Below are 26,858 nucleotides of genomic sequence, written 5' to 3'. Positions count from 1 at the left end.
AATCAGCGCTGCACCGGATCTGATATAATATATTGGTCCCAGCATGGGTCTGTGTGATGGTGGGAGTCGTCACCAATCCATTTCTGCCTTGGCCGAATCGTAAGCTGCCACACCTAGACGGACCTTGCCGCCTCCCACAAGAGATCCACACCAATGTGATGTATAGGACTTACCAAAAGCAGTAAAGACACCAGGTTGCTGACCTGCACATCAAAAGCTGGTCTCAGAAGTAATCAGCCGACAATACACACATGAGCTACTGATTTGCCATCCTTGTGCAAGCTTCCGTGGCCAACTACTCAGCATTGGCTCACATCACTGTGGCTGCTGCAGGAATGATGGAGCTGAACACCATCGCAAAGCGGAGCACAAAATTAGAAATTCCTCGCCTAGGTTGCGGGACACACTTTCCACGATCCCCCGCTTCCTGTTAAACCCGAATCGTGTCAGGCAAGCCAATTACATGGTCCGCGAATTCAGCCCGGAATAATATGTTCGCGTCTGAGCAGTCGATATGCTGATCGCTTGAAAAGCCCAACAGTGTCCCTCAAGTGACGGCCGCAACAAGATTGTCAAATCTTTATGCGAGGCAAAGTCTCATAACGAAGCTTTTCACAATGTCGACCGCCGACCAGGGTTCGGCTTTCACTCCCGAAGAGCTTGCGTATTGGTATGTAATGTCAACCGAGATCGGGCTCCAGCTTGAGCTAACCCCCCTTGCAAGGATGGAACACGAGAGTGACACGTTGGTCCCGAACATCATCATCTGTGCAACAATCACGGCCGTCTTCTCAACGCTGTTTGTGATTCTTCGATTTATCGGCCGTTTTCTACAGCATCGCACCTGGCGTCCCGCGCTGAATGACTGGCTCGTGCTAGCAGCCTGGGTATGTCCGTCACTAATCTCAGAACGACTTGTGAGGCTACTCTGGGCAACACTGCTAACACCGTGTTCCTCCTTTCCAGGTATTCTTCATAATTTCTGATGTTTGTTTTGCTATGCTTACCCCGTACGGAGGTGGTCGCCATGTGATCTATATTACCAATCCATACATGCTACAAGTTGTAAGTCCGCAAGTGCACCCGGAGGCTTCTCAGATGGCCAATGTAACTGACCAAGTGCGCGAAAACAGTTCAGCATTCTTAGTGAGGGCTTCTACGGCCTTTCGATGGGATCGTTGAAGCTCAGCCTTCTCTCCCTATACGCGGCGATCTTTCCGCAGAAGAACTTCCGTTACCTGCTGTGGGGAGTGGCCGTGTTCATCATCGGCTGGAGCCTTACCACCTTCTTTGGATCAATATTGCAATGCGTCCCTGTGGAGAAAGCCTACATTGCCTCGCTCTCTGGCTACTGCATCTCCTATCCGAAGCTTTCCTTGACCATCACAGTCTGCAACGTGATCACTGATTTCGTCATCATCCTGTTACCGATACCGCTCGTCTTGAAGCTGAACACCACCCAGAAGAAGAAACTTGCCATTATTGCCACCTTTACCGCAGGTTGCAGGTGAATACAAGCAACTCTAAGAGTTTGTGTTCTGTGTGGAGACTGACCTGCCTTCGACTCTTAGCGCCGTCCTTGTATCTATCGTGCGCCTTGTATATGCCCTACACGTAGGCTCAGTTGACGGATCTTGTGAGTCTTGACCTTCCCGGTACCCTTCAATGTCTTAAATTTATCGTCTGTAATCAATTGATGCTTATGACTATCGTCGATTCTAACTCTGCGATGCACAGGGACTGCCATTCCCGCGGGATACACATCCTGCGTCGAGCTAACCCTCGGGTTCCTGGTCGTCTCCATTCCGGCATATCGCCCCCTCATCATGAAGCAGATTCGGCTCAGCAACGGCTCAACAGTCTGGTCCTGGCGGGCGAGCCGCAGACGTGGCCTCTTGGAATCCTCCAAGTACCCCTACGGTAGTGACGGATACAACGCCAGCGGCCGCAAGGGAAGTGCTCCGAGCGGTCCACAAACAGACATTAGTACAATGGAGCTAAATAGCATGAGAGACAAGCGGAGCAACAGCCACGACCACGGCAGGGGTTACACCACTGTGGTGGTAGCGAGCGAGCAGAACATCCCAAGGCTGCCGAGTTCTGGGATCCATGTCACAGACCAAGTTGAGCAGACAAAAATGGCTAGAAACAACTCGTCTTGGCTCCGTATTGGAGATGAGGAACTAGGTATGCCGGGCAGGAGGGCTTAGATAGATGACTTCAGATGTGATCCATGCGCCTCGCCTGGAGCCGCGTCTTTCCACCCATCCCCAGCGGCACCCGCTCGAGGAACTATTAAAAGAAGTTGACAGGTTAGGCCAAGTTCGAGTTGAGTACTTCTCTATGGATGCAGTCTACAGTGATCAGACCAACCGGCGCTTGTTTCTGCTATATCTCTTGGTTTTGCTGAAACCATGTTGTAATTTCCAATGAGCCTCCACGTTCTTGCCTCCAACGTAGACACATGAACTGCACAGCTTTGTCACATGTAAAGGTGTTCTTTATCAATAATTGACAAACTCCGCCTTGTCCGACCCCAGTGGCTTAGGCATGGCATCCAACTTATCCTCATGCTCCTCGACAAACGTACTGTGCTTGTCAACCTGAATGTTCTTCCCGAAGAGCGTATGTGCTGTCTCGCTACCACCCCGGGCCGTACAAAGTCCTTGGCCTCAAATTCGACAGCGCCAGGGCATTATGCAAGCATTGCAGACACTTCATAACCCGAGAAAGGAATGCATCTATCTTTCAAGATCTATCTTTGGTTGCTTGTAGGCAAAGAGTCACAAACACCCGTGGCAAGGGATTCGACTCCAGCATGGTCAAGACCCTCATAGCTGATAGGACACGCTACATCACCTTCACCGGCGTGCTCACCTTCTCAGCCGTTGATACCTAGATAAGTTTCTACAAGAGAGTTGTTCCCTCTCACACTGGATCCTCATCCTTCTGGTCCAAATGTAGATATATTAGCAAATATGAGGTAGGGGTTGATGTTCCAATAGCTCTTAAGGAGGTTGGCCATGGGAAGCCAGGCTGCCGGGCTGGGATCGTTGTAAGAACACATTGCAATCGCCGACAAACTTTAAGAGCAGCTTCTGAGTGTCCTGAAGGTTGTGAATATTTAGTTGAACTTTCCATTTGCCCCTTCCCTGTCCAAAGCAGGCAGGTCAGGCAGGCCAGGCAACGTGAGCCACATGATTTCCGCGACGTAGACAGCCACGTATCCCGCCAGAAGGGCTGGGGCGTATTTATATCGAAGCAGGATTATTAACTACCTAACTAAGTTCGTATGCGGTCTTAAGCAAATTAACAGTAAATTACCTATGTAAGTGTTCATTTGACATTTCCTCTGCCTCGCGAGCGAATGAACGATCTAGGATTTTGCAAATGCAAAACAGATATCTGATGACAGTCATGATAGTTCAGTGCTGGAATCCATGCTTCCCATGCCTGGGGCAGGCTTACAACAACTCGTAATTTTTGTCTTCAATGAGTTAACGGATTATGTGCCCCCAGGCTTGTGTAAGTAATTCTTCACGGCAAGAGACAGACACCATTAGGTGCAATGTGATCGCAACCAGATGAGCGCAAAGACGGCATTTATTAACGATATGAAACATGAATAGGCTTCCTGATGTAGGGTGAAACTGATGGATTCAGTTCTATATCGGATCTAAGTCTCATTACTCTATAAAACAGATCCCTCAATAACCCAAAGCACGAGTAAGCGACCAAGAACAGTTCTTCCCACCACATAAAAGCGATGTTTGTGGCATGTTGCGGTGGAAAAGCGAGCATGTCAAGTCTGGTGAAAAGACGGGTTTGACTCTGATGTGCGCAATACGGTTTCTCATCATGGATTTGAGGCATTTCATTGGGTCTGCTTATCAATGAAGTAACCGCTCGAAACACTTCTGTATTGGATCTCCCTAATTCGCCTTTATTCCTAAATCCAAGCACCTTTTGCTGTCTTCCAGCCTGGCACGAGCTCGTCCTCGCAGTCTCTATTGAGTTAAGGTCCAGATTCAACTCGCCAATGGACATGCTCAAGCTCATTGTATTTGGACACGCTGTAAAACATTGCCTGCCTGATTATCCAAGTGAAATCTTGGCGAATGTAGGCCTGGCAGCATCCCAAGCACCTTGGTCTACATGGGCAACGCACACTCTCTCCCAAAAGCCCCGCGCCTCGGACCATCTGATCATCATGATATCCCTGCTTGACCATGGGGTTGTCTGAGTTTCCTTGAAAGCGAACGATTCCTTGAGCTGAAAATTGTGTGAGAGGCTGTCCTAGCTCACAGACTATTTTGGACTTTGGGGGAACTCATCGTATACATACTTGGATAGGTTGGCTTTTTGAAAGAAGAATCCACTGAAGCTGGTCTAAACAATAGTCTTCTTCCAAAATATCTGGCGGTTGCCCGAGACTGTGTCCGCAACGAGATCCCCCTTGGTCGTGGAGGTATGAGATCGATGAATATATTTCCTGATACCCCAATCTCCGTTTTACCAAAGCCTGTCTGTATGTCTTGAATGTAAAGGCTGAAGCTTTGGTGGACAGACACTCGATTTCAAGAAGTATGTAAAGCGGCGCTGTCGCGGATGATTTCTCTGTTGGGACTGCAACCTCGGAGCTTGCTGTCTGTAGGAAGTCTTGATCGGAGTCCTCATGAGCTTGTGAGCTTTGTATCCAACTTTCATGTCTAATTCGACTGCTTCGACTGTAACGGGTTCTGCCACAGACTGGTCGTCGAAGAAGATTGAGTCATGCCAGCCTGCCCAAGACCACGAGGGTGCAGTTTCGTTTCTTCCAGGTACGAGGCCCTCGCCGGTAAAGTAGAATTGCATTGAACGTGGTATGAACTTTGAAGGTACGGTCGATATGAGTGGCACACTCAACAAATCTGCTACGACTTGTGTGACGCCTTGTATGGCGAGAATCGTATCCTCGATATATCTGAGCTCTCGGGTACGATACCGCTCAACAATTGTGGCGTATGTTTGCCAGACGTCTTCGAAGCGACGGTTGACCGTAGCTTCCATCAGTGTGGACCGAAGAGAATTCATGTCGAATGAGGCTGGAGGCTGCAAATATTCATAGAGGCCGTCCCCTGTCGCATCGAGCTCTCTGCACATACCTTTCCCGCACTGGAACCAAGTCGTGTGGCAGTCAAAATACAAGCATCGTTTTGCCATGAGCTGTTCCTGTAGAGTCCAACCACGTCTTTCATGGGGTGCACCAGAGTCCCAGAGTTTTGGGGCCTCAACGGATATCACGATATTGTCGATGCGCTTCGTCGGCAGTCCGAGTCTTGTTCCCGACCGCAGTCCGGGGAGTGGAGATGTTGCGGCCACCCCAGAATGCGCAATTATTGTGATGAGAGCATGAGAGTAGATCACATCCATTCTCCGAATGTGGACATCTTTCTGAGTCGTATTATCCTGCTCGATGCAGAGCGTATCAACCCAGAGATACCTCTCTCCAAGCCCTTTCACGACATCCATCGCGTCTTTGATCGTCTGTGGGATTTTGCCCATATATCGATCAAGGCCTCTTTTATGGCCAAGGGGCTCTCTGGTTTTCGTCGTGGCTGCGAAGTGATCGTGCTCGCCCCAGACATAGCTCAAGGCTATGTAACGATATCCTGTAGTGGCTGGAATGACCATCATATATTCGACGTCGATGAGCTGTATGCTGGTAGGGCTTTGGTATCTTGGTAGGTCCCAGTTGTTATGGTCGTGGCTTTCTTCGCACTTGTGGAGCAGCCGCAGAATTGCCTGAAAGTCTATTATGGGTGCTGATTCAAAGCGCTGAGCCTGATCAGCCTCTCGTTGATCGACTGCCTTGATTCGCACGTGTCCTAGTATTCTGTCCGTGCCTGCTACCATTCTGATTCTAAGAGAATCTTCATCGGGGTAAATTGCGAAGGCTGTGATAGTTGTTGACTCTGGCAGGTCGACGGGGAGCAGGTTGCGCATACACTGACACAGAAAACATGATTCTTGTGTTTGGTTAGTATAATCAACAAAGCTGAACTTATTGCCGGACATTGAACTCCGCGAGTTCCTCGCCACCGGATTCAGGGACTTGTCAATTCTTTCCAAGAGGGGACCGCAGACTTGACAGAGAGGCCATTTCAGGCGCGACCATATGTCGAAAGAAAAGGTGGTGTCTGGAGTCAGATTTGCTACGAAAGAGGGCACTCCCCACACGAGCTCCATGATATAGTTATGATTAGATGCAGAGAAGAAAAGGAGACAAAAGACAAAGTGCTATGGGGCGGATCTCATATGCTGTACCAGTTGATCGATCGAGTGATGTCGGTAGGGCGAGCACCAGGTTTATCCTGTAAGAGTTTGGGTCGTAGGGGCCGAACAAGAGCGACGCAGCAGAATACTAGACTGCGTATGTAAAGGCGTCAGAAAGAGTGGTGAATCGTTATGGCAGGCATTGAAACGCAGCCAGGCCGTTGGCTGAGCAGCAGCATATATAGGTACCTTGCAGGGCGAGTCGTCTGCGGCAGGCATATTGAAGAAGACATAGTGCTTACGGGGCAGTATCTGTTGCACCCACTGCTGACCCCTCATGCCAATGCCTAGGCGCTTACAAGCGCTATAAAATCGACTCTTCCATTGTTATCCCATATTCTCTAGACTTCGAATAAAGCTGCATTTGCACTTGCTAAGTTTTCAAATCAGTCTTTGATCCAAATGATCCGGGCGCACGGATCGGCGCCTGGACGTAGAGCTACGCGAGATGGAATTGAACGCTGCCGTCGAGATTCGGTATGTCCACAAGTGGAATAGATCCACGGTGCAGACGCATGGAAAGCGCCTCAGCGCCTGAGTAGGTGGCTTAGACCATGTCAACATCAAGTAGGCACTTGATTTGCATCCTGACGGCCCAGACATCAGACGTAGGGCTTTCTAGGCACCCTCGATCCGCCCGTACGCCTCGGACACAAAGATCGCAATATTGTCAGACCCAGTCGTCCCTTCCACAACGATGGCTCGAAAGGGGGAGCCATCCTCAAGAGCCAACATAGCGAGGTCCACACCTTAAATAGCTAGCACAGTTGCCCAGCCTAGCCACCTTTTTATCAGCTTTACCTCTACCTTCAATTAAATCATAATTCATACACTCTGACCAAAACTAGATATTCAATGATAATGAATCGACATTAGAGCATATCGTAGCAACTCGGTACACTCTAGCCGTACATCGCGCTCAGCTGCGACAACGTTTTGAAAACGGAAAGGACTTACGAAGACATTCGAACGACCAACATTTTGATATCAAATACACCTGCTCCTACAGACATCGTTCTCGCCGTGATAAGCATAAAAGTCACATCAAGCAATGCAAACACATGGAGGACGGCTTCTATTTTTGTCCATGCGGAAACAAGACTGATGGACAGGCCTTATATGACCTCGAGGAGCATCAACGCTACATCGATAAGGAGTGCTCTGATTGGCAGCCACGATAGAGAGGGAATAAATCAAGGACGAAAAGTGAACCAGCACAGCGACGGACTGGCGGCGGGATCCCACTAAGGGTCTCCTACGGCACTAGAAAGTCAGGAATACAGTAGGGGTGTCTATATACCATACAGAGCTCACTTTACCAGACGGCCTGCATCTTAGGCACACGGGTTCAAAAGCTATCTCAATTATTGAAAAGGTTGAATTATATGCAACCAATGTGCCTTTCCTGTCTACTGCCTATCTGGCGGGTATGAAGCTACGCTGGAAACAAACAGACCGACCGGTGCCCGGAGTCCTGCTGGCCCAGCGTCGTTAGCCTGATGTCTCTGACACAGTGGACCCTCGGGAAGTTCTCCGCGGAAATCATGACAGAGTCAGGTACCAACTCGAGACAATGTAAAGTGGTGCTATAAATCGTAACTACCACGTGATTAATAAGTCAAAGTGGTACCAGTTTGAGGTGCAGGGTGTAGCTGTTTCCTACGGTCATTTGGGAAAAAAGGGAAAGACGGGAGAGGAAACGACCTGACAAGAATATTCAGCTGACCTCGGTCCAAGACGCTTCTTCTTGCTCTAGTATTCCTGAAACCTCTTGTAAAAGCGGCCGGGACTTCATATCTGCTAAAAGCCGATGAGACTGCTGGGCCGCCGCCGATCTCAACACAGGGAAGAGCTTCTCCTGCCGACGATCCAAGATGAAACGCTCTGCATCTTGCAGCTCGTCGGCCCACCACGACCGTATCGCCTCCTGCGCGGCCTGTCCTGCTCCGCATGGCTCTTCTGCCCCTTCGAAGCCTTCTCCCGGGTCATCTGCCCAGAGTCTCCCTTTTCGATACACCAATGGCGGTTTCTTGCCATGCCATTCGGGAGCGCCGGCGGTGCATTTCTGAATCAGTCGGCGGATCGGCTCCGGGGTGAGTGCACACCTTTCACAATCACGCCCCTCGCTGAATGCAGGGAAGACGGGTCGAGCTGCGTCAAAGTCACAGGCTTCACGGAACACTTCGATGTGGAGGCAGTGGTCGATGGCGCCGACTTCCTCAAAGAGGTGCCACAACAACCGGCCGAGCATGTAGACCTGGCAGCGGTCACGCTCTTCAGCAGTCAAGGCTAGCCACGGGGCGCTGAATCCATTCAGAGGTTCGCCGTGATCCCAACACGACCGGTACCCACGCTTCCTTGAGGACTTCTCGGACTGCCACGTTGGCCAGTGCACGCGCATGAGATTGGCAGCGCGAGTGCGAATGTCCTCCGGAACGTACATGTGGCCATGATCTGAAGCATTGGCGAGGTATTCGACATGCATGCTATGGTGAATTTCAGGAGGTGTCCAGATGTAGCGACCGGCGCGTTGGTCAAAGTCGATTAGTACCGGAGACAGAGTGGAACAGCCAGCTTTGTCCTTGTCGTCCGCTTTGTCACTCACGCCGCTCCATCGCTCTCGCATGACCACATTCGTGTACTTGATTCCGGGGTAGAAGGTACCTAGAGCCTGCAGGTGCAGCAGTGCAGACGTGATCTCACGGGCTATGCGGAACTTGTCTGTGACGCTCAACCTCAACTGCGGTATCCCGTCGCCGACAACCCGCCGGTTAGTTCGAGAACGAACCAGTAGGTCTCTCATCGTCCCCCGCGGGAAATACTCAAGCACAAAACCACAGACGCCCTCTTTGGCCCCGAACCTCGACCGCGTCGTGACGATAAACAGCGGCCGCGCGACCATATTAGGGTGGGGCGCAAGAGTAAGCAGCCGCCATAGCTCATGGTACATGTAACGGAGGTCGTCCAAGACCGATTTGAAGGCAAACAAAGTTGTCGCTCCTTTACTACATGTGCTTAGTTTCGGTATCTTAACAATACTGATGGCTTCGTGTGGTTGTGCAATAAGTCGAAGTTCTTGGAGATCAATGATCTCGGGCCACTGGACTACGGTCGATGTCCCTGACTTAGACCAAAGCTCGGCCAGCTCCTGTACAGACATCCATTCGCGCTCCGTCTCGTACCAGGGCACTAGATGCATTTTGACTTTGGCCTGATCGGCGCAGATTGTCTCTACTGCAATGTAGGACCCAAATGGTAGCGCCTTGTATTCTTTTTCGAAATTCTTTTCCGACTGGGACCAATGTTCTAAGGCACGAAGGATGTGTTGCGATAAAGGCACACGCCACGCCTTTTTGCTCGGGACCGTCATCGATTTGTTGAGCTCTAGAACGCGCCGCAGGCCCTCGGACAGCCGGTACCCATCCTCGTCAGAGAGGTAGATGTCGACCCGCTGGGGAGGTTTATTGAAAGCAAATCGCGGTGTTATGAACAGTCGGTGCCCGTCTGTCTGGCAGCCGTCCATCCTCCACAGAATGTCGCCCCCAGGGTTCAAGCTGTCGGGGCGATTCTGGGGGTTAAGCATGGAGCTCAACCATTCCGGTTCGGTGTTGTTTGTGACCGGGCTGGTTGTGTGCAAAGTGCTGGGCTGGGTGCGAGCAAATGTGGCAAATGGATGCATGATCCTTTCCACGAGTCCGATGCTAGGCTCCATGTTGGCTAAGTAGTGAGCTTGCTTCGAAGCACCGATTGACTGTTTGAGAACAGCTGTAAGCCACGTCGTGTGAATTTGCAGGTGTCTGTTGCTTTGACACGAAGGGATGAGGCAATCTGCTGGGTTCAGTATTTCTCCCTTATTGAGTATGTGATATACACATGCAAGCAACCCTTTGCCCGAGTGTCAAGTCATGCAAGACGAGGCTCTGAGCAGGCAAACGGGTATTCGGAAATCCTTCCCACTTCGATAGTAGTGGCTTACTTGCAGATTGTGATAACAAGTTTCGCATCCATTGGATGAATCCCTGCCCAGATTGACCAACAGGTCTCCTTGAGTGACCAACAGGTCTCCTTGAGTGACCAACACGAGATTGAGATGGTGTGCGTGCGGGGCTGCTCAACGACGGAAGAGCGAAAGTCCTACCCCAAGTATGGCAAAGGAGTATTTCAACCCAGCCAACTCTGGACTCATTGTTCCGCCGACCTCGTCCCGAATTAACATTGTTGACAGTCCTACAAAAAATCATTATTGCTTCAAGTGCCACACTTAATTGCACCTAGTCATCGTTCCATCCATCAGAATCAACATGGCGGCTGCCGTGACTCTGAAGCCGTATGGCAATGGCTTTGAACCAAGCTTCACACTCCCTAAAACACCGACAGAAGCCCCGAAAAAAGTAACACAGGACCCGGGCCAGTCTCTAGTCGAGGAAGCCGAGCGTCTGAAGCGCGAACCTACGTTTGTTGATGTTGACGCTTGGCCCCACCACTTCGAGTCGCCCATGGCCTGGACTGGTCAGGAACTAGGTGACTCGTCGACTTATACGTATTACCTCTCTCCAGATGAGGCGCTAGAGATTGATAATGGCCTCAAGAACTTCAAAAGTTAGTAATCAGATGTTCAGAGTCTCAATTTCTTTCTCAGCCATAATTCACCTTGGTCTGATACTAAATACATCATACAGGCCTGGGTCTTTGGGGCGGCGATATCAGCCCCGAGAACTTCTCTCTTCCCACATTGGCCCCTAAGCTGGCTCTCCTTGCTCGAGAAGTGCACCTCGGTCGTGGCTTTGTTAATATACGCGGGTTGGAGCATGACCGATACTCTCCCGAAGACACAAGTCTGGTTTTCATTGGCATCTCCAAGTACATTGGAAATCGAATCGGGAAGCAGGATGAGGGCTACGCACTAGGTATGTGCCTTGCTACGCATGCAATGAGATCCTCAGGATGTTCATGGCTCCAAGTTTGCTGACTAGCCGATAAGGCCACATCCGCGATGCGAATCGTTCCGAGACGACGCAAGACAATCGTCCATTCCGGGATTCCAATCTGGCTCTGGTCCGTACCCAAGTACTCTTTTCAGTCTTGTAGCTTTCTGCCTGTTTAGACATTGTTTCTGAATACTTCATGTCATAGACTTTTCATACCGACGGATACTGCCCCATACTAGGCATGCAGATGAGAGCTGAGGCCGCTGAAGGGGGCGACCATCTCTTTGCTTCGTCATGGGCCGTCTACAACGAGCTTGCTGCGACGCGGCCCGACATCATCCGTACACTGGCGACTCCGAACTGGTACTTTGACCCGTGCGTACAAGAACATTTTCTTTGCCTTGCTGTCCTCGTGCTTCTATCCACGTGAAACATGAAGACTGACAAGTGATAAAACCAGCCGCGGGATTCATGATGATCCGCGACCGCACGCTCTCTTCTTCTATGAGGGAGAGTCCCACTCGGGAGCTGGTGACGGCAGATTGATGACCAACTTCATCCGCTACCTCTTGACTGGTCGGCCTGGGGTGCCGAAACTGGTCACAAGCCCAGACTGCACACCGGCGCAGGTAGAAGCCCTGGATGCTGTCGAAGCCCTTGCGCGCAAACATGCGCTTAGGCTTGATGTGAAACCGGGTGACATTACTTATGTCAACAACTGGTCGATGCTGCACTCGCGGACTTCATTTCATGATGACGATAATCATGTGAGGTACTTGGTGCGCATCTGGCTCAAGAATGAATCCCCGGCCTTTGCGTGGCCGCTTCCGGACATCTTTCGCATGGGACACAAGAAGATCTTCGATGATGATAATGATCAGAACACCTTGAAGTGGAACATCGTGCCACAGCCACGTCTCAAGTTCAAGATCTATCAGACATTGGCTCAGGCGTGAGTACTTGGGTCCCGAGGTCGTGATAAATCGAGGCATAGGCGGAAAAACAGTGATCTCATTAGTCATCTCGATTTCCGCTCCTTGCTTATTCGCCCATCTTCTCACTTTCAAAGCAACCGAATTTTTCAACGTTGAACTTTCATACTTCCGATTTTCTTTGCTCTGTTTGTTTCTAATTGAGAATTGGCTCTTTCTCAGGACTGCACAGAAGCAATTGTTGCCATCGGGAGAACCCACTGATCAATGAACAGTTGAGAGATGAAATAGTGTTCGTGATGAAACATGTGCTTTTCAAGTATCTCTTGGAATACGGGGGTTATTCTCATTGAGTTGATATGATTGTCAGTAATACATTGATGAGCTTCAAGGCCAGGTAGAGATCTTAGTGTGTACCCATATTACGCAACTGTCGATTCGACCAAACCAGGAAATTAACCTGGTCCTTGCTTAGCTTTGCCGCCTGAATGTCTTGGGCCAATTTCCACCCCGCGTCGAAGGGGACGTTGCCCTTGACGCAACAATGATAATAGGTCAACAGCATGTTGGGACTGCCATGCAGATCACTGAAAAGATCAGCGGCGGCATATCGTTGCTTTGTACAATGTTAGTTGCAAGTGTTACATTGAAAGTAGGCTTTGTTCCCTGCGAACTAGGGGCGTAACTTGAATGCTTGGGCTCGACGCGTCGCCTACACTCAGCTTGTTCACATCAGCCTTTATTCCCAACCGGGAACTCTGCGAGCAATTCTAGGAGATCCTGGCCATATCCTCTGCCAAAAGCCGATCGCGACCAATAAGTAACCTTACAATCCACTGTCCGTCTAATCGTGGTCTTCTACTTGGGAGGTGAATGATCCGTGTTAGCAAGTGACAGCATGTCTATTGGGGGACAGTGGGATTACGAGTCCAAATCAACATAAATACTCCATTGTGTCATCGGAAGAAACAATTGGAAACATTCAGACAGTTCTGAGACTGAGTGGATCAATTCAGTTGAGCGATTACTGTTTCAGATCTGAGTTACCTCCCCAGTCATGGTCCTCCCATGGGGACAGAAATCAAAATCGACTAGCCCACCTCCCAGTCTTCCCTTCTCGCACGTGCTCAAACATCCTTTGAGACATCCTTTGAGTCATCCTTTGAGTCATCCTTTGACTCACCCTTTGAGATATTGGGCTTCAGTTCGTTCTCAGCAACAACTTTTGTCTCGTTCGGGCTAAGGTTTTGCCAACCCTCGAGTCTGTTGGCGATGAGCGGGCTGCGGGATACTCATGGGGACTCGATTGATGACTTACGGATAATCAGACTGAAGTTTGGAGATGAAATCGACAGTGTACATCCAAGTCCCGGTGCCATCGTTGTACTTGTATTCGAAGCTCCTCACCACTCCTTTCTTCAACCCGAAGATGACGAGTGTTCCAATGGGAAATTTAGCTGAAGACATGACGTCGATGTCTGGAAATGGGCTCAAGTAAACGTTCTGGGTGAAGTCTTCCGTGTGGCCCTTGGGTGATGTGTTCGTGGTCTTGAATTCTGCTCTTTGTTCTGCCGATGATGTAAAAGTGCGAGAGCAGATCGTGTAGTCTTTCTGGAGTTGTTGCGATGTGTCCTGGAAAGAGAAGCAGGTAGATTAGAAAAGGAAGAGGCTTTTATATGCGTTTCTCAGGCAGTGGCTCTGTGATTGACGGGAAGAAAAGCTTTGTGATAATTCATAACCGGGTGAGTAACTCCGGAATCTTGAGAAGTCACTCGAAATGATTTTAATGATGAGAGTGTTGTACAAGGCATCGCTGATGAGCTTGGCTGCTCGAGTCACAATCAGGCAAATCGGTTCCTCAGAAAGACTCTTCATACCCTAGTAAGTAGTTGCGCAAAAACATTACAATGCATTTCAAGCCATTAACTCACGTTGTAACTTGAAACTCCCCGCCCTCTCAGCTTTTCGAGCATCATATTCGACGAAGATTGTCTCTCTGGGCGGAGAATGCACCTTCTGCAACATTGGATAGATATTGTGTTACTGCTCAGCCCAAGTTCTCCAAGGAAATGCGATGCATCCAGAAGGATTGCTTGGAACTCTGGAAATATTGACATGTCTCAGGGTTGCTCGGTACATATTTTCATTGAAGCCATCGGGCATCTGGCACAACTGCTAACAATTGACCATGGCTCCTGAAGAAGGGAAAGCTCATTACCACCCAGGGACCGAGAGGTGTGTAGTGCGAGTCAACAATTTGTCACAGCCGATGTTACCACTACGCCGTGCCACACTTCGACTGGCAGCGTAGATTTAGAAATACGGGCGTTTCCGGATCCGCAAGGAGGCGATCTCCGTGAATCAACAACCAACGAATCATTTAAACTACAACTTAAAGTCAATAGCACCGCTGGTTTGAATTTTCAAGTCACGAATGTCCGATGAGCATTGTAGGAGAACGATGCTCAGCTGGGCCAAGCCCCCGTTTGCACCAGTGAGGTTGATGGAATTATCGAGAACATGTGTGGGCTATCATTGGAATCTCAATCGGCATGATGATGAACAATCTCGAGAATTGGGTATCTTAAGTGCATAAATCCGCCTCCATCTCCATCTCAAGCCATATAATCTGCCCAGATATCCTGTCATTCCTACATCAGGTAGGCCCTACCACGCCGAACGACCGACTAGCCCGACTCAGCCCGCCCAAAAACAGTAACAGGAGTCTCCCCCTCCAGACTAACAGTCTCACCCCCAACGGCAACAACCATCTTCCACTTGAGCCGATGCGAGTGTCGTATGCAGTACGTCGTGAACCCGGGGCAGATTGGTTCCGCCACGGTGCCCGCGATGGAGCGGCCCAGCGCGGTGGCTTGCGTCTCGTGCAGGCGCAGGCTGATGGCGGTGCCGACATCAAGCCACGCACCATCCGCATCCCAGGCACTTGGAATGACTAGCGGACCACGCTGACTCAGGTTCTTTGGGAGCTGGTATGCGGGGGGCTCTTCAGGTGCCGGTGGTGGGGGCTCGTTGGTACGTGGCTGGTATGTCGGCGGGGCGGATGACTCTCCTGCTGGTTCTTCTGATCGCTGAACTACTGCTGCATTCTGTCCATTGACGTGTTCTTCTTTGGAGATTCCTACAGGTTGATCCTCCACTCTTGGAGCGGATGACTGGCCTTCCTCTTCCTGAGGCACCTCTATCCGAGGCTTCTCGTCTCCAGTACCCGGCTGGTGGACCACAGTCTCTTGGACAGCCTCTTGGTCAGCCGTCTCCTTCCCCTTCGGTTCCCTATTCAAAGTCTTCAATACATTGGCCGGCACGTTCCCGGCGAAAGCCACTGGCAAGTGGATGTTGTGCTTCACAGTGTCGTCTCCAGTATGAGTGCCCCACGTACCCGGCGCAATCACATACGTATCAGCCTTGATAATAAGCTCCAGAGAGCTAAGTGTCACAATTTGTGGCACCTCGCGGAGCACCTCGCTGGTCCGCCTAGCATCAGGCACAACACGGACACGAAATGGGATAGGCGTCGGGTTGTCAAGCTGCACCACAGTTGGGCTATCATACTGCAGTGTAAACCCAAACATAGGAACCTTGGACGAGCCAAAGAACTTCTTGGACTTCTGCTTAAACGTGAGTTCCGCGTTCTCCATCCCCGGCACAAGGCGGTACGAGCTGACGGCGAACTGGGCGGAGCGGCGCCGCAGGTCGAAATCGGACAGCGGATACGGCATGGGCGGCGCCACCAGGCGGACCGGCAGCGTCGCCGTGATGCTGTCGCCGTGTTTACTGCCCTGCTGCACCAGCGAGGCCTCGAGATGGTACTCGACGTAAGCGTCGAAACGCGTGTTGCCCCTGCGTCCGCTGGTGGCGAATGACGACGGCAGTGCATAGGAGGCGATGGTATCTGCCGTCAGGGGCAGGTAGCTCGCTTCCGGGTCTTTCATCTCGCTCACGACGGCGCGCGGCGACGGATGAGTTGGGATCTCGATTGCGAACTCCCATGAAGCCGGGCTACTGGACGAGGGGACGTGGATTGGTCCCGTGTGTAGCTGCTGGCGGGTGTGCATATAGCTTGCGTCGAACTGTACGGGTTTCAAATTAGTGACTACTGGGACAAGTAAATTTACAATTGAGAGGACTCCAGAGGCAGAGGGGGCTCATACAAAGTTGTAGCGGCTACGATAGTAGCTGTGACTAGTGCTATTACCATGGTGCCTTGTTACTACTATCTTTGACTTTGCTCGGCCGAGCAGCTGAATGGTCACCGTCGCTTGTGGGCTGACTGCGTGTGTTCGTCGTACAACCCGTCCCGTGATGACATCTCCGGGCTGGTAGGGGCGGCCAATACTGTCCAAGTGAATGTCCAGGTTCGGGCCTGTCGTTCGTTCTGCTAGCGGCATTGTGAGTCAGGTTGCACTGAGCTCAATGAGGCTTTAACCGAATCGCTCGAATTCTTTGGACTCAGATTCAATATGAGTATCCGGGAGTCGTGACTGTAGGTAGATGGGAAATCGCAGAGGTGAGTCGCATGCGATTGAGTATATATGGGAAAGGTAAGCTGAGGTCGGATGTCATCGAAGAACTGGAGGCTAGCGAGCTTTCATATGAGCGCCTCACGTAGGCAGTCGCGTGTGGCAGTGGTAAATAGCAGAGCATAGCCCGTCAGCAGACCCGGTCGTTCTTTGTCGAAATGGGTGAGACTTGGCGTGAGCCATGTGGCGCAGCTTCAGCTCGTTGCGGGAAGGATTGCAAGTGCGGATCAGGTGTCGGCCGGTTTTATTGGTGTCCGCAAGGATGCAGACGACGCCACATCTGTCATCTTGATTCGTTTCAAAAGGTGGAAAAAAGATAAGACGTTGAGGGATTCTTGTAACTCACGTGCTCCTGTGTAACTCTGAACTATCGCCCGAGGACGCGATGTTAGTACAGGCATTGTGGCTTGAAATGAGACATGAACATACAATATGTCAATCAAACCAAGAACCCAATTGGTCACACCACCCAAGAAGACTTCAAAATCACATAGCAAGGGAACCAAATTGGCAGTGTCAAAGTCCCAACAGGGACTGATATAGCATTCGTCAATATGCTAGCTAACATCGAAGTCAAGACAAGACAACACGCTCTACCGAACCACCTTTTCCCGCTCATGCAACTCCACAACTCCAAGTCTAATGCAATCAATCACGTATTTCCCGTCTCCCGGGGTTCCGCTCCCGGGCTTTTATAAAGTCCACAAACCGCTCCGTCGCTTCCCTAGGGGGTATATAATGAGTGCGCTGAGAAACAAACCAACAGTGATGCCAATCGCTATCTGAATCATGCTCGCCGCAACGCTGAAAACCTGTGGAAGTGAGGGTGGTTAGTTACCAATGTTGAATATAAAACCATAGGGTAAGTAGTTGGCGGATTAGACTCACAAGATTATTCGAGGTGTCGCATGCCTCAGACCCAATGTCGTTGGCGAGGGACTGAGAAATGCAAATGGCGCTTGTGACAGCGCCGGAGGATGCCAAACTCCCGGGGACCTGGCAGTATACAGCCGGCAACAGCGCAGCAGCAGCGACGCCGTGCCTGAGGCGGCTGTACAGATTCGCTAGTACGCCAATAGTGAAGGCGCCGAAGGTGTAGGCGATGGGGGCGCTGGCGCTGAACTTCTGGCTGCTCCAGAAATTGACCGCGTAGCCCGCCGTGGCGATGAGAATCATCACGGGCATCTGCTTCCATTTTGCCTGGACCATGATGGTGCTGAAAAAGGCGTACAGTGGGATGAAGAGAAAGTTCCAGTGGGAGGAGAGTGGCTCGCGGCAGGTGGCCTCGCTGGCAGCGTTGGGGTCGATAGCGCCGTACAGCGCGGTGCCAACAGTGATACCATAGCCAAGGAAGAGCGAGTAGATGACGGCGTAGACCATGCGCACCGACCCGGCCACCATCGACTTGGACTGCAATTCCAAAGCCGAGCACAGCACCAGCCACCCGGGCAGGATCAGCGCGATGGAACTCTGCGCCAGCGCCGAGAAGCAGAATAGCCCACCCCCCTGGATGCTGCCCAGCCCACGCGCGATGAAGGACAGCAGCACCGCCGCCACGATCTCGAAGACGTTGCTGTATGTGCGTGACATCGGCGCCAGGTAAAGCTGCATGAAGCCTAGTGCTGTGCCCATCACGAAGATGGGCGGCAGGTCGATGGGTCGAGCGCTGAAGAAGCAGGCCACCACAGCGCTAGCGAAGCCGTAGGTGAGGATCACGACCCACAATGGGAAGCGGTCCTTGGCCGAGCTGATTTCGTCGAGGCGTGCTACAGCGTCGTCAAGGCTGATGCAGTCGTGCAGGACCTCCTTGTAGATATCATGAATGTCCTTGAGCTTCCCCAGGTTGACACCTTGCTGCGTGCGCACGATCTTGACCTCGGCAGTGTGGGTGAGCACATCATCGAATGAGATAAGCATGCACCCTGGAATGTAAAGGAACTGGCAAGTGATCTCAAGGACGTTAGCAGCCATGGACAAGTACTCTTCCAGCCTGTGCGTGGGTGCTCCGAATAGCATCAGCGCACGGCACATCTTGATCAGGTACTTCTGCCTCTGCAGGATATCGGCGACATGAATGGTGATGCGGGCTTCGTCTTCTGGAGCCCTGGCTCCGATCATGGACAGGATGCGCGAGCCACTGGTCTTTCGTCGGTGGGAAGGTCTCCTGGGCGTGTCAGGGTTCGTCTTTTTCTCCTTGGCATTCGGGTTGGCCAGCTTGGTTGAGGCGCCCACCAGCGTGGCGAGAGTCTCCGTCGAGCGGGCCTCGGGCTTCTCGTGCCATTTCCTCCTCGGTGTCTGCCTCCCGGATGAACTTGGGGTCCGAACGTTGCCATACCCTGGTGCCGATGAGTCGTAGGCAGTGAGACCGGACTCAGTGCTTTGTATCGGTTGGAAAGTGATATCGGGGTTGCGATATGCCTGCAGGATTTGGTAGAAAACACCACCACGAGGACTCTTGATGGTTTCTGTCGGGGAGCTTATGCCGTCTGCCTGCATGTTCGCCACTTGCTGAAGACCCTGAGCTTGAGCACCAAAGCCATGTGCCATGAGCAGCTCCTGGGCCTCCATGTTGCGCCGCTCGGAATGCTCATCGGCAGCCGGTTCGTCAGCTCTCGTTCCCGATGGCTCCCCTGCTCTCGCATTACTCTCCATTGTCGTCAGAGGAACCAGGTCGTTCCTGTTGTCGTCATCCAATTCCTCCGACCACGCCGTACTAGGTGGACTGCCTCGAACCCAGTTGTACAACCTGTCAACTTCATCGTCGTGATGGGCAGGGCTGGCTGGGTGTCTTTGAGCATCCTCGGCGATTGCCCTGGCTCGTTTCTGGGCCTCGACGGCAGACCTGTATTTGATGGGATCGGACGTATCGGGCTCGGAGGAGACGACCGAGTTTGACGAGTTTGGATTCCGCACCAGGGACGGTCGAGGTCGTGCGCCTTCGGATGGGCGCCTGTCTCCGGATTCAGATGCAACTGTGCTGGGCTCTGATGTCATACCAGACTTGCTGTTGAATCTTACGCGTCCCTTCTCCTTCCTTTGCTGAAAAGCAAATCCTGCTGGCGTCGTGCCTGGTACTTCCTGTCCGTCATTCCTCGCGGGGCTTGCCTCTGGCTCAGGCGACTCTCCCCCTGATGACAGGTCCTGTAGTTCCAGCTGCTCGAGTTGGACCGGAAGCTCAGGTCCATGGCGAGGCCCAGGAGCAGGGCCAGGATCATGGTCAGCATCAGTTGGGCTCGACTCCATTTCTGAAAATGTCGCAATTTTAGTCGCCCACGACTGAGGCTGATGGTGCTGACAGGATGGAAATGGAACTAGTGAGAAGTAAAGGTGATAGAACTGTAGGACAGGGCTTAAAAGAGCATATCAAGTCGGGTTATAAGAGTGGGTGGGCATGTGGGACGGGACGAGACGCCCTTGAATGAGTCGAATCAACTTTGGGCAGTTGCAGGGGCAATGGCTCCGTTCCGTTTGGCAGACCGTTGACGCGGGACCTGGCCATGTACCTTTGTACCTTGGTATCTTTGTACCTCGAGACTCGACGTCGGACCGTTTCTATAAATCTCCTTCCTTGCTATGGGCCAGTATCTAGCTACTATATGCTCAATATGCTGAAGCTTATGTGGAACCTGCTCGTATGTGCTGGGCCACGCGTTCGAGCATAGCCTTCCTCAGGAGAACATTCTACTATGTCTAGTCATCCCACCTTGCCACTCTGTGGCAACTGGTAGGATGCTCGACAGTGTAGTTCTCAAGCTGTGAGATGCGGTACTTACAGCTGCAACGGAGGGCTTATACTGCTACGGGATATGTGCTCCGTCTGCCAGTATGTGCGAATTGTGAAATGGGCTGGGGAAATGGGCTGGAGCTCCGTGATCGCTGCATGACTGACGTGCTGCATAGGTATCTCCGTGAGTACCGGGCACGCGTGTCTCTCAGCGATGTCAGTATTGGGTCGTGAAATCGTGATCCCCGGGGCGACATTCATCATTGTGGGTCCTGAGTGAGGATTTTGTTATGTAACGAGAACGCCTGAGTTGGCCCGAGCAGCTCGTCGACGGGCAGGCCCAGCCCGTCGATCTGTGCTTGTGGATGGGCGATGGAGCTGTTTGGAGCTGTTTGGACCTGTGGCTGCCCGGCCCGGTCAGAGCCTGACGCACACTTGGTGCTTGCGGGGAGGGAAAAAAATTGGTTGATGTGTATTCACCACGACCGGGTCAGTGACCATTAAGACGACCAGCTGGTGCCGGCGTGTCAGGTTCTGCATATAGGCGCGAGAGAAACGGAAGAAAATGGAGTGATTTGAAGACCATCTGCATTGACTATGTGATGTCCAGAAAAAAAATAGGAGACAAAACATGTGATCTATCACAGGGGAAACACTGTAAATAGAAATGCTTTCAGAGGGTCATATCACAAAGAGCATCCAAATCTCGGCCCAGATCCAGATCACCCAGATCGTCCTGTCAGCCACACTTCTGTCACTCGCTCACTCCCACTTCCAGCAGAGTCCCTCCTTGCATGGTGCCCTGCGTGCCCGTCCATGCGGGGACTCCCGCACCTCCTTATGCAGCTGACACCTGCACACTTGTCACCTCCAACCTCCCAACTCGGCCGCCAAGGATATGGGGTCTCCGCAAACGAAAACCCCGTCGGCTGTAACTACCCGAGTGGGGGTAGGGTAGCTGCCAATATCCCGTCTTCCCGGATCACGGTGGTGTCTATCAAAAGCGTGAACAGAAAAAAAACCGACGCTCCCTATTTTTAGAGACCCGTCATAACACGAACAGCAATTCGTACCATACTTTGCCCATGACGATGCCGAGGATAGGAGAAAGGAGGCGCTCCGACAACGGGTCACAGTCGACCCCAAACGGCCGGCAAAAAGGATCTGTCCCTCACATTCATCGCAAGCACGTGTCTCTCCTGGAGTCATAACGCGCCCGGTCCTGGATATCCCCTTCGTCTAGGAGACGTGACTCGTTCCGCAGCATCCTGGACTGACATGTCAAGCTGTGCGCCGCGCGGGTCATCCGGAAGGCGGATCATGCCAGCTCCCAACGAAACACGTAGCAAACGGTGGTCCACTCGGGTGCCTTCACCGAGGGCAAGTATGGCGGTACGCTGCACTGAAGCATCATTAAGCTACGAACCCTTGCGTAGGCGCTTCATGTCCGTCATCTAGTCTGGCTTGGCCAAACGTCAGAAGGGGCACCGTTAACGGACATTCGCTGTCGTGATCTTGATCTTGTGATCAGGGGTCCAGCGAGCTTGGTAATAAGGTTGGGGCGAACCCGGCCGCAGATCCACCCTCAGAGAAGGGTCTGGACCGCCGCAGACACATGGCAGGCTAATCCGCCGTGCCCGCATCGATGCCCACTCCTCACGATGCAATGGATAATAGTCCACCTTGGAGGCCTGGCTAGAATTTTGCAGCCTCGCTTCTGGCTTGGGCTTTAACCACAGCCGAGCAGCCAGAGCGGCCCAAGCAGGCCCGGCGCGCGCAAAAATGCTGCTGCGACCCCTCTTTGTTTGGCACGGCAGCATGGCTGTTGCCGCCCATGGATCCAATTCAGACGCTACCTGGATTCGATTCCAAGCGGTTCTGGAATGAAAAAAACCCACAAGCACGCGGCCGCGCCGAGGAGGATGGCAGCTTGATCACGCGTCTGATGAAATTTTTTTTGGTTCTCCGTAGAAATTTGAGGGTGCACTTACCACCATATTGACCGTGATGCTGTCTAGGACACCGAGGGCACCAGATGGCCGTTTCAGGTAGCAAATGTCGCCCAAGCGCCATTATATGGGGCTGGGAGGCCTGGGATTCGATTGCAACATTGTACTTAAGTAACGGAAGAAAGCCGGGGGAAAAAGTGCAAGGCAAAGAAGAAAAAAGACAAGAAAAAAACACTAGATCTTTCGTTCACATGCATTGTTTCCAACCGCGTGACAATATTCATCCCCTTTTCCAATATTTCATGAGGGGCTTTGACAAGAGCCGTCATACTGTCCACGACGATCCTTTGCCTCCTGAGACAGAAGGAAGGATGACTATGTGGGTAAGTGGTTGAGTGAATCCATACAGAGCGGTGAGCGACGATTCGATCACCAACTGGTGCTTTTGATGGTAGCATGTGACCAAATGCGATCCATATGCATCCATGCATGTTCAAATATGTGGAGATCAAATATTAGAGATCACATGTATCAGTCCAAGTTGCTAGCTAGGTTGCACCTCCAATATTCTGGAGTATTGACATCGTGCTCTATGTCAAATCCCTAGAGCGTCGTGGGCTCACCGCCTGGCATTTTCGAGTGGATACTGCATACTCCTTGTGCTATGATTCATCGACTTGCAAAGATACATAGTAGAGTCTACAAGAGCGATGACTGGAAACAAATAACCTACTCTTGGTCACAGATAAGTCTTGAACATGCAATCGTTGTATGAGACTCTGGCAACTTCGAAATAGAGATTCATATCTCAAAGTCTTGCCAATGATTTCAAAGTTACGAGTGGTAGGAGTTCTCGACCCCAGCACAGCGCACAATGTAAGTAGGTCGGTTGCTATGCTGAGCGGCGGTCGAGTGATGCAGACGGTCCCCACACATTTGACATCGCATTCAATTATTGCTCGCGAGTGCTTTGATTCTACTCATTATGGCCTGAAAAGCCGCCACAGTTTTGTGCCCACAGAGTAGAGGTTTGGCTGTTGTTTCGGAACGTAACTCACGTTCCGGATGCTCGTTGGTTTCGGGAATTTTTTCCCGTTTTGAAACCCCACGATCATTTCATAGCCGTGTACTTCCTTGTTTCCATGGTAGGAATCTATCTCGTTACCGTGTCTCAAGGGTTTCTCACCTACCTAAGTAATGGTAAAAAGTTAGTTGATGAAGTTTTTGCTTTGCCTAGAGTTCTTTCGCGTTGTACTATTTCACTGCGTTCCTGGTCCTCCTCCGTATATGCCAAGGTCAACAATGAGCTCTACGTGAGCCTCAGCCGCCGCCCACATTAAGTTAAGGAGATGGCCATTCCTTCAGCAACCCAAGTAATCCGTTCAAAGAAGCTCACGCCTTTAGAACTGGTAAAGCTGCACTGTGCTCGCTACGTCAACTGCCGTCTAGACTTTTGTTAAAGCATGCATGCTGAACCCGAACCCTGCAGACGTCGGCCGAATGGCACATCAAGCCTAACCGACGTATCTCAAATCATGCCAGCTTGCAGATTTATTTCCGACAAGCAAAAGCCTGCAACAGTCTCCTCCAACTTCAAGTCCTCGTCCAACCACCACTCCCGGCCGTGGTACAGTCTCATCTGACAGTCGGTTGCCCTGAATCGCCTCGCCCTTGCAGCAACCCCCATTCTTCTTCGGGCATGGCCTCAAATGCGCCCAGGGCGGTGGCCGACGCCGTTGCCGCTCTTGCAGCCAAGAACCAGGCCCCGCACTTCCTGGTGGTCTACGCCAGCATCGTCAACGGCCGGAGCTGGTGCGGCGACTGCATCCGGGCGGAGCCGCTGATCCAGGAGAAGTTCCCCGCCGGCGAGCAGTCGCGCCTGACGGTTCAGTACGCTGGCGACAGGGAAACGTGAGTTTGATTTTGCGGCTTGGCTCCCGCACCGGGATCAGCCGGCTAACCCGTTTCTTGACTATTACCATGGCTCTGCATCCAATATCCTGTCGATGTGACTGATCCATGGTGATGAGTAGGTGGAGATCTCCAGAGAATGAATGGCGCAAGTTTGGTGTCCCTGCTCTGCCAACGCTGTACAAGGTGACACCAGATGGAGTAAGTCACCGCAGTTTCGGTCTTGCAACGTTCTTCTCGCTTTACTAAACATTTTGTAGACGTGGTCTCAACTGGTGGAAGGGGAGGTCTACGATAGGAAGAAGCTGGATGCATTTGTCGTTACGCAGTAGACATGAGGAAGAGGCCGGCGACGAATTGTTACCCTGGTGCCTGTTGATAAATACACCTAAGGATTGGCCTGTCTGCTTTTTTCAGCGAACGGTATAGACCTTGTTGGCGGCTTGCTCTCATCAAATCTATGTCTTGAACTTTACTTTGTTGGCACCAACCTTTTTAAAATTGCATAGGACGCTTCTGCTTGGCTTGCTGCTGTTCTCTTGTGTCATCTCCCTGTCCTTAGATTGTCCTGTCGCGAAATGATGGACTTGGGATGTCGTTTCTGCAAGAAAAGACGTCCACAGTGCGACTTACTCATCGGGGAGAGACTACTGGGCACATGTGGTCTGTCCAGACTTGACGTAGGCATTTGTGGGTGTTTATAAAATCTCCAAAGGAGACTTGGGGCGCCTTTACTACGCGTGGATACCTCAAAATTTGACATGAAGAGCTTGGCGGCCATTCGATGGGCCGAACTATATTTGCAAAGGCGGGACCTGCCTTGTGAACTAAATAGCCACATATATGTGCACATAGAAGAAAATCCAGTGGCGGACGAAATTCTGAGCAGAGCCCATCCTATCCACCACTCATTTGGGGAGCTCAAATCTTGCCAGTCCCTGCACTCGCCTCAATGGCGGCGACCAGGCCGTCAGTGGCATCAAGAGTATAGTCATAAGCCGGCGTGAAGCTGCACTCCTGTGTGATCTCAGTAGTGCTGCTCCCGCTCAGGACGTTGCCGACATCGCAAGCGAAACCATCCTCGTCACTGTCGAGGTTTGTGACGATAGAACGCGGGACATTATCAAAGACGTTGTTCTCCGCAAGCACCTGTGCCCCCATGCGGCTGTTGATGCCCGAGGTAGGGCAGTCCTGGAATACAGAGTTGAAGATGTGGCCGGTGCCGAAGCGGAGGGAGGGCAGGCGGGAGCCGACGTTAATGAAGCTGTTGTGGTGGTAGGTGATTCGCAGCTTGCCGGTGTCCTGCTCTGCGTTGCTGTCCGAGTGGCCGATCAGCGATCCCTGTATCAGTGTTAGCTGTGAGTTATCTCATCCTCGAGTGAATACAATATTCCTTACCTTGAAGTGATCGTGGAACTTGGTATAGGACACTTCAAGATTGTCAGATCCACGCTTGGCGTCGAAGAGTCCTGTGAAAAATGTCAACATCTTTATCCCCAAAGGCCATGTGCATTTCGGCCGAAATAATCCATGTATTGGTACTCACCATCAAAATCGTCTTTTCCACCAGTCAAACCAACAGAGGACAAGTCACAGTGATCGACCCAGATCTGCGTGCTCGACTCAACATCAATGGCATCAGCCCCGGCGGGCGGTGGCCCAAGCTTCAGGTTCTGAATTATAACATTGGTGCTGTCGACGATCCGGAACCCGGTCCCGCTGGCTCCAGAGTCGGCTCCAACGCCCAAGATTGAGGTGTTGCTGCCAACCTTCAGAGAGCCACAGTCCGAGAGTTGGCCATCGATCTGCACTACCTTTGCCTCAGTGCCAGCGATAGCAGCTTCAAGATCCGCGCAGGACGTTACTGTGACTGCAGTCGCAGAGCCGCCGCCTGTGGTGCCGGCGCCGAAACCGATTGGGCCGCCAGCGGTACCGTTTGCTTGTCTCCTAATGGAAGGGAATGCCTCTGCCGAAGTGAAAAATACTGCCAGCAGGGCTGCTACTGATGTGACTGACTTCATGGTAATTGGGAGTGTGGAAATAACTAAGTGAGCGTGTTCAATGAGACAAGCAAAGAATGGAATGCCGGGTGATGCCTTCGTACACATTGGCCGCCATGACAGCGAAGATGATCGCTTTTATCATCCATCAAGTCTAGTATCGCGGCCTGCTGATCGAAAGTACCAATGTCTTGGAGCCTCCAGTTCAATCTCGAATAGATTGAGTGTGGCAGTCATTCCGTTCAGATCTGCATTCCGCACCTCCAGTTTCGAATCAATGCCTGCAATGAGCAACCTATTTCCCTCCCGTACAACACATTTGATAGGAGGAGAATCAGAAGTTAAAGCTTGGTAGGCGGAGCGAGACTCGGCACTCCTCGCCGAAACTCCTCCCCACCAAAAACTCCTGGCAGCGATCCTTGAAAGTCTTGGGCCAATTCAAGACTAATCTGTCTTGGTAGGATTCAATGTTCGTCTTTAGTTACAAGGTAGCCTCATGGGAGCGGCTATCAAAACCTTGGCTGCGCGCACAGCAGAACAGCCCTTGGTTACATGAGGTGA

At 51.7% G+C, this 26,858-nt stretch overlaps 7 protein-coding genes across 7 annotated transcripts; 3 read left to right on the top strand and 4 right to left on the bottom strand.

Annotated features, from left to right (window-relative positions):
* Nucleotides 1-617: 617 nt before the first annotated feature.
* On the top strand, nt 618-2,210 carry J7T55_005698 (uncharacterized protein; the record flags this gene model as incomplete). Its single annotated transcript, XM_053133998.1, has 6 exons — nt 618-670; nt 725-887; nt 967-1,065; nt 1,134-1,507; nt 1,572-1,636; nt 1,738-2,210. 6 exons carry the CDS (start codon nt 618-620, stop codon nt 2,208-2,210), a joined length of 1,227 nt encoding a protein of 408 aa, XP_053000469.1.
* A 2,302-nt stretch (nt 2,211-4,512) lies between these two features.
* J7T55_005697 (HET-domain-containing protein) lies at nt 4,513-5,895 on the bottom strand (the record flags this gene model as incomplete). The annotated part of the gene is made up of 1 exon (XM_053133887.1): nt 4,513-5,895. One exon carries the CDS (start codon nt 5,893-5,895, stop codon nt 4,513-4,515), a length of 1,383 nt encoding a protein of 460 aa, XP_053000468.1.
* A 2,137-nt stretch (nt 5,896-8,032) lies between these two features.
* On the bottom strand, nt 8,033-10,027 carry J7T55_005696 (uncharacterized protein; the record flags this gene model as incomplete). The annotated part of the gene is made up of 1 exon (XM_053133779.1): nt 8,033-10,027. One exon carries the CDS (start codon nt 10,025-10,027, stop codon nt 8,033-8,035), a length of 1,995 nt encoding a protein of 664 aa, XP_053000467.1.
* A 589-nt stretch (nt 10,028-10,616) lies between these two features.
* J7T55_005695 (Clavaminate synthase-like protein) lies at nt 10,617-12,199 on the top strand (the record flags this gene model as incomplete). The annotated part of the gene is made up of 5 exons (XM_053133668.1): nt 10,617-10,914; nt 10,995-11,222; nt 11,297-11,370; nt 11,449-11,618; nt 11,704-12,199. 5 exons carry the CDS (start codon nt 10,617-10,619, stop codon nt 12,197-12,199), a joined length of 1,266 nt encoding a protein of 421 aa, XP_053000466.1.
* A 1,103-nt stretch (nt 12,200-13,302) lies between these two features.
* On the bottom strand, nt 13,303-19,956 carry J7T55_005694 (uncharacterized protein; the record flags this gene model as incomplete). Its single annotated transcript, XM_053133557.1, has 9 exons — nt 13,303-13,438; nt 13,494-13,743; nt 13,948-14,001; nt 14,107-14,191; nt 14,920-16,263; nt 16,483-16,568; nt 17,060-17,080; nt 17,474-17,525; nt 17,602-19,956. 9 exons carry the CDS (start codon nt 19,954-19,956, stop codon nt 13,303-13,305), a joined length of 4,383 nt encoding a protein of 1,460 aa, XP_053000465.1.
* Nucleotides 19,957-24,085: 4,129 nt separating this feature from the next.
* J7T55_005693 (uncharacterized protein) lies at nt 24,086-24,629 on the top strand (the record flags this gene model as incomplete). Its single annotated transcript, XM_053133446.1, has 3 exons — nt 24,086-24,297; nt 24,420-24,498; nt 24,558-24,629. 3 exons carry the CDS (start codon nt 24,086-24,088, stop codon nt 24,627-24,629), a joined length of 363 nt encoding a protein of 120 aa, XP_053000464.1.
* Nucleotides 24,630-25,218: 589 nt separating this feature from the next.
* On the bottom strand, nt 25,219-26,318 carry J7T55_005692 (pectate lyase b; the record flags this gene model as incomplete). The annotated part of the gene is made up of 3 exons (XM_053133335.1): nt 25,219-25,638; nt 25,696-25,766; nt 25,844-26,318. The coding sequence occupies 3 exons, from the start codon at nt 26,316-26,318 to the stop codon at nt 25,219-25,221; spliced, it is 966 nt and encodes a 321-aa protein (XP_053000463.1).
* Nucleotides 26,319-26,858: the final 540 nt, after the last annotated feature.

This window comes from Diaporthe amygdali, assembly GCF_026229845.1.
Source record: "Diaporthe amygdali strain CAA958 chromosome Unknown NODE_1_length_4327563_cov_65_473760, whole genome shotgun sequence".
Classification (NCBI taxonomy): Eukaryota; Fungi; Ascomycota; class Sordariomycetes; order Diaporthales; family Diaporthaceae; genus Diaporthe; species Diaporthe amygdali.
Note: the sequence above shows the minus strand (reverse complement) of the source record. Positions and strands in the feature narration are given on the sequence as shown.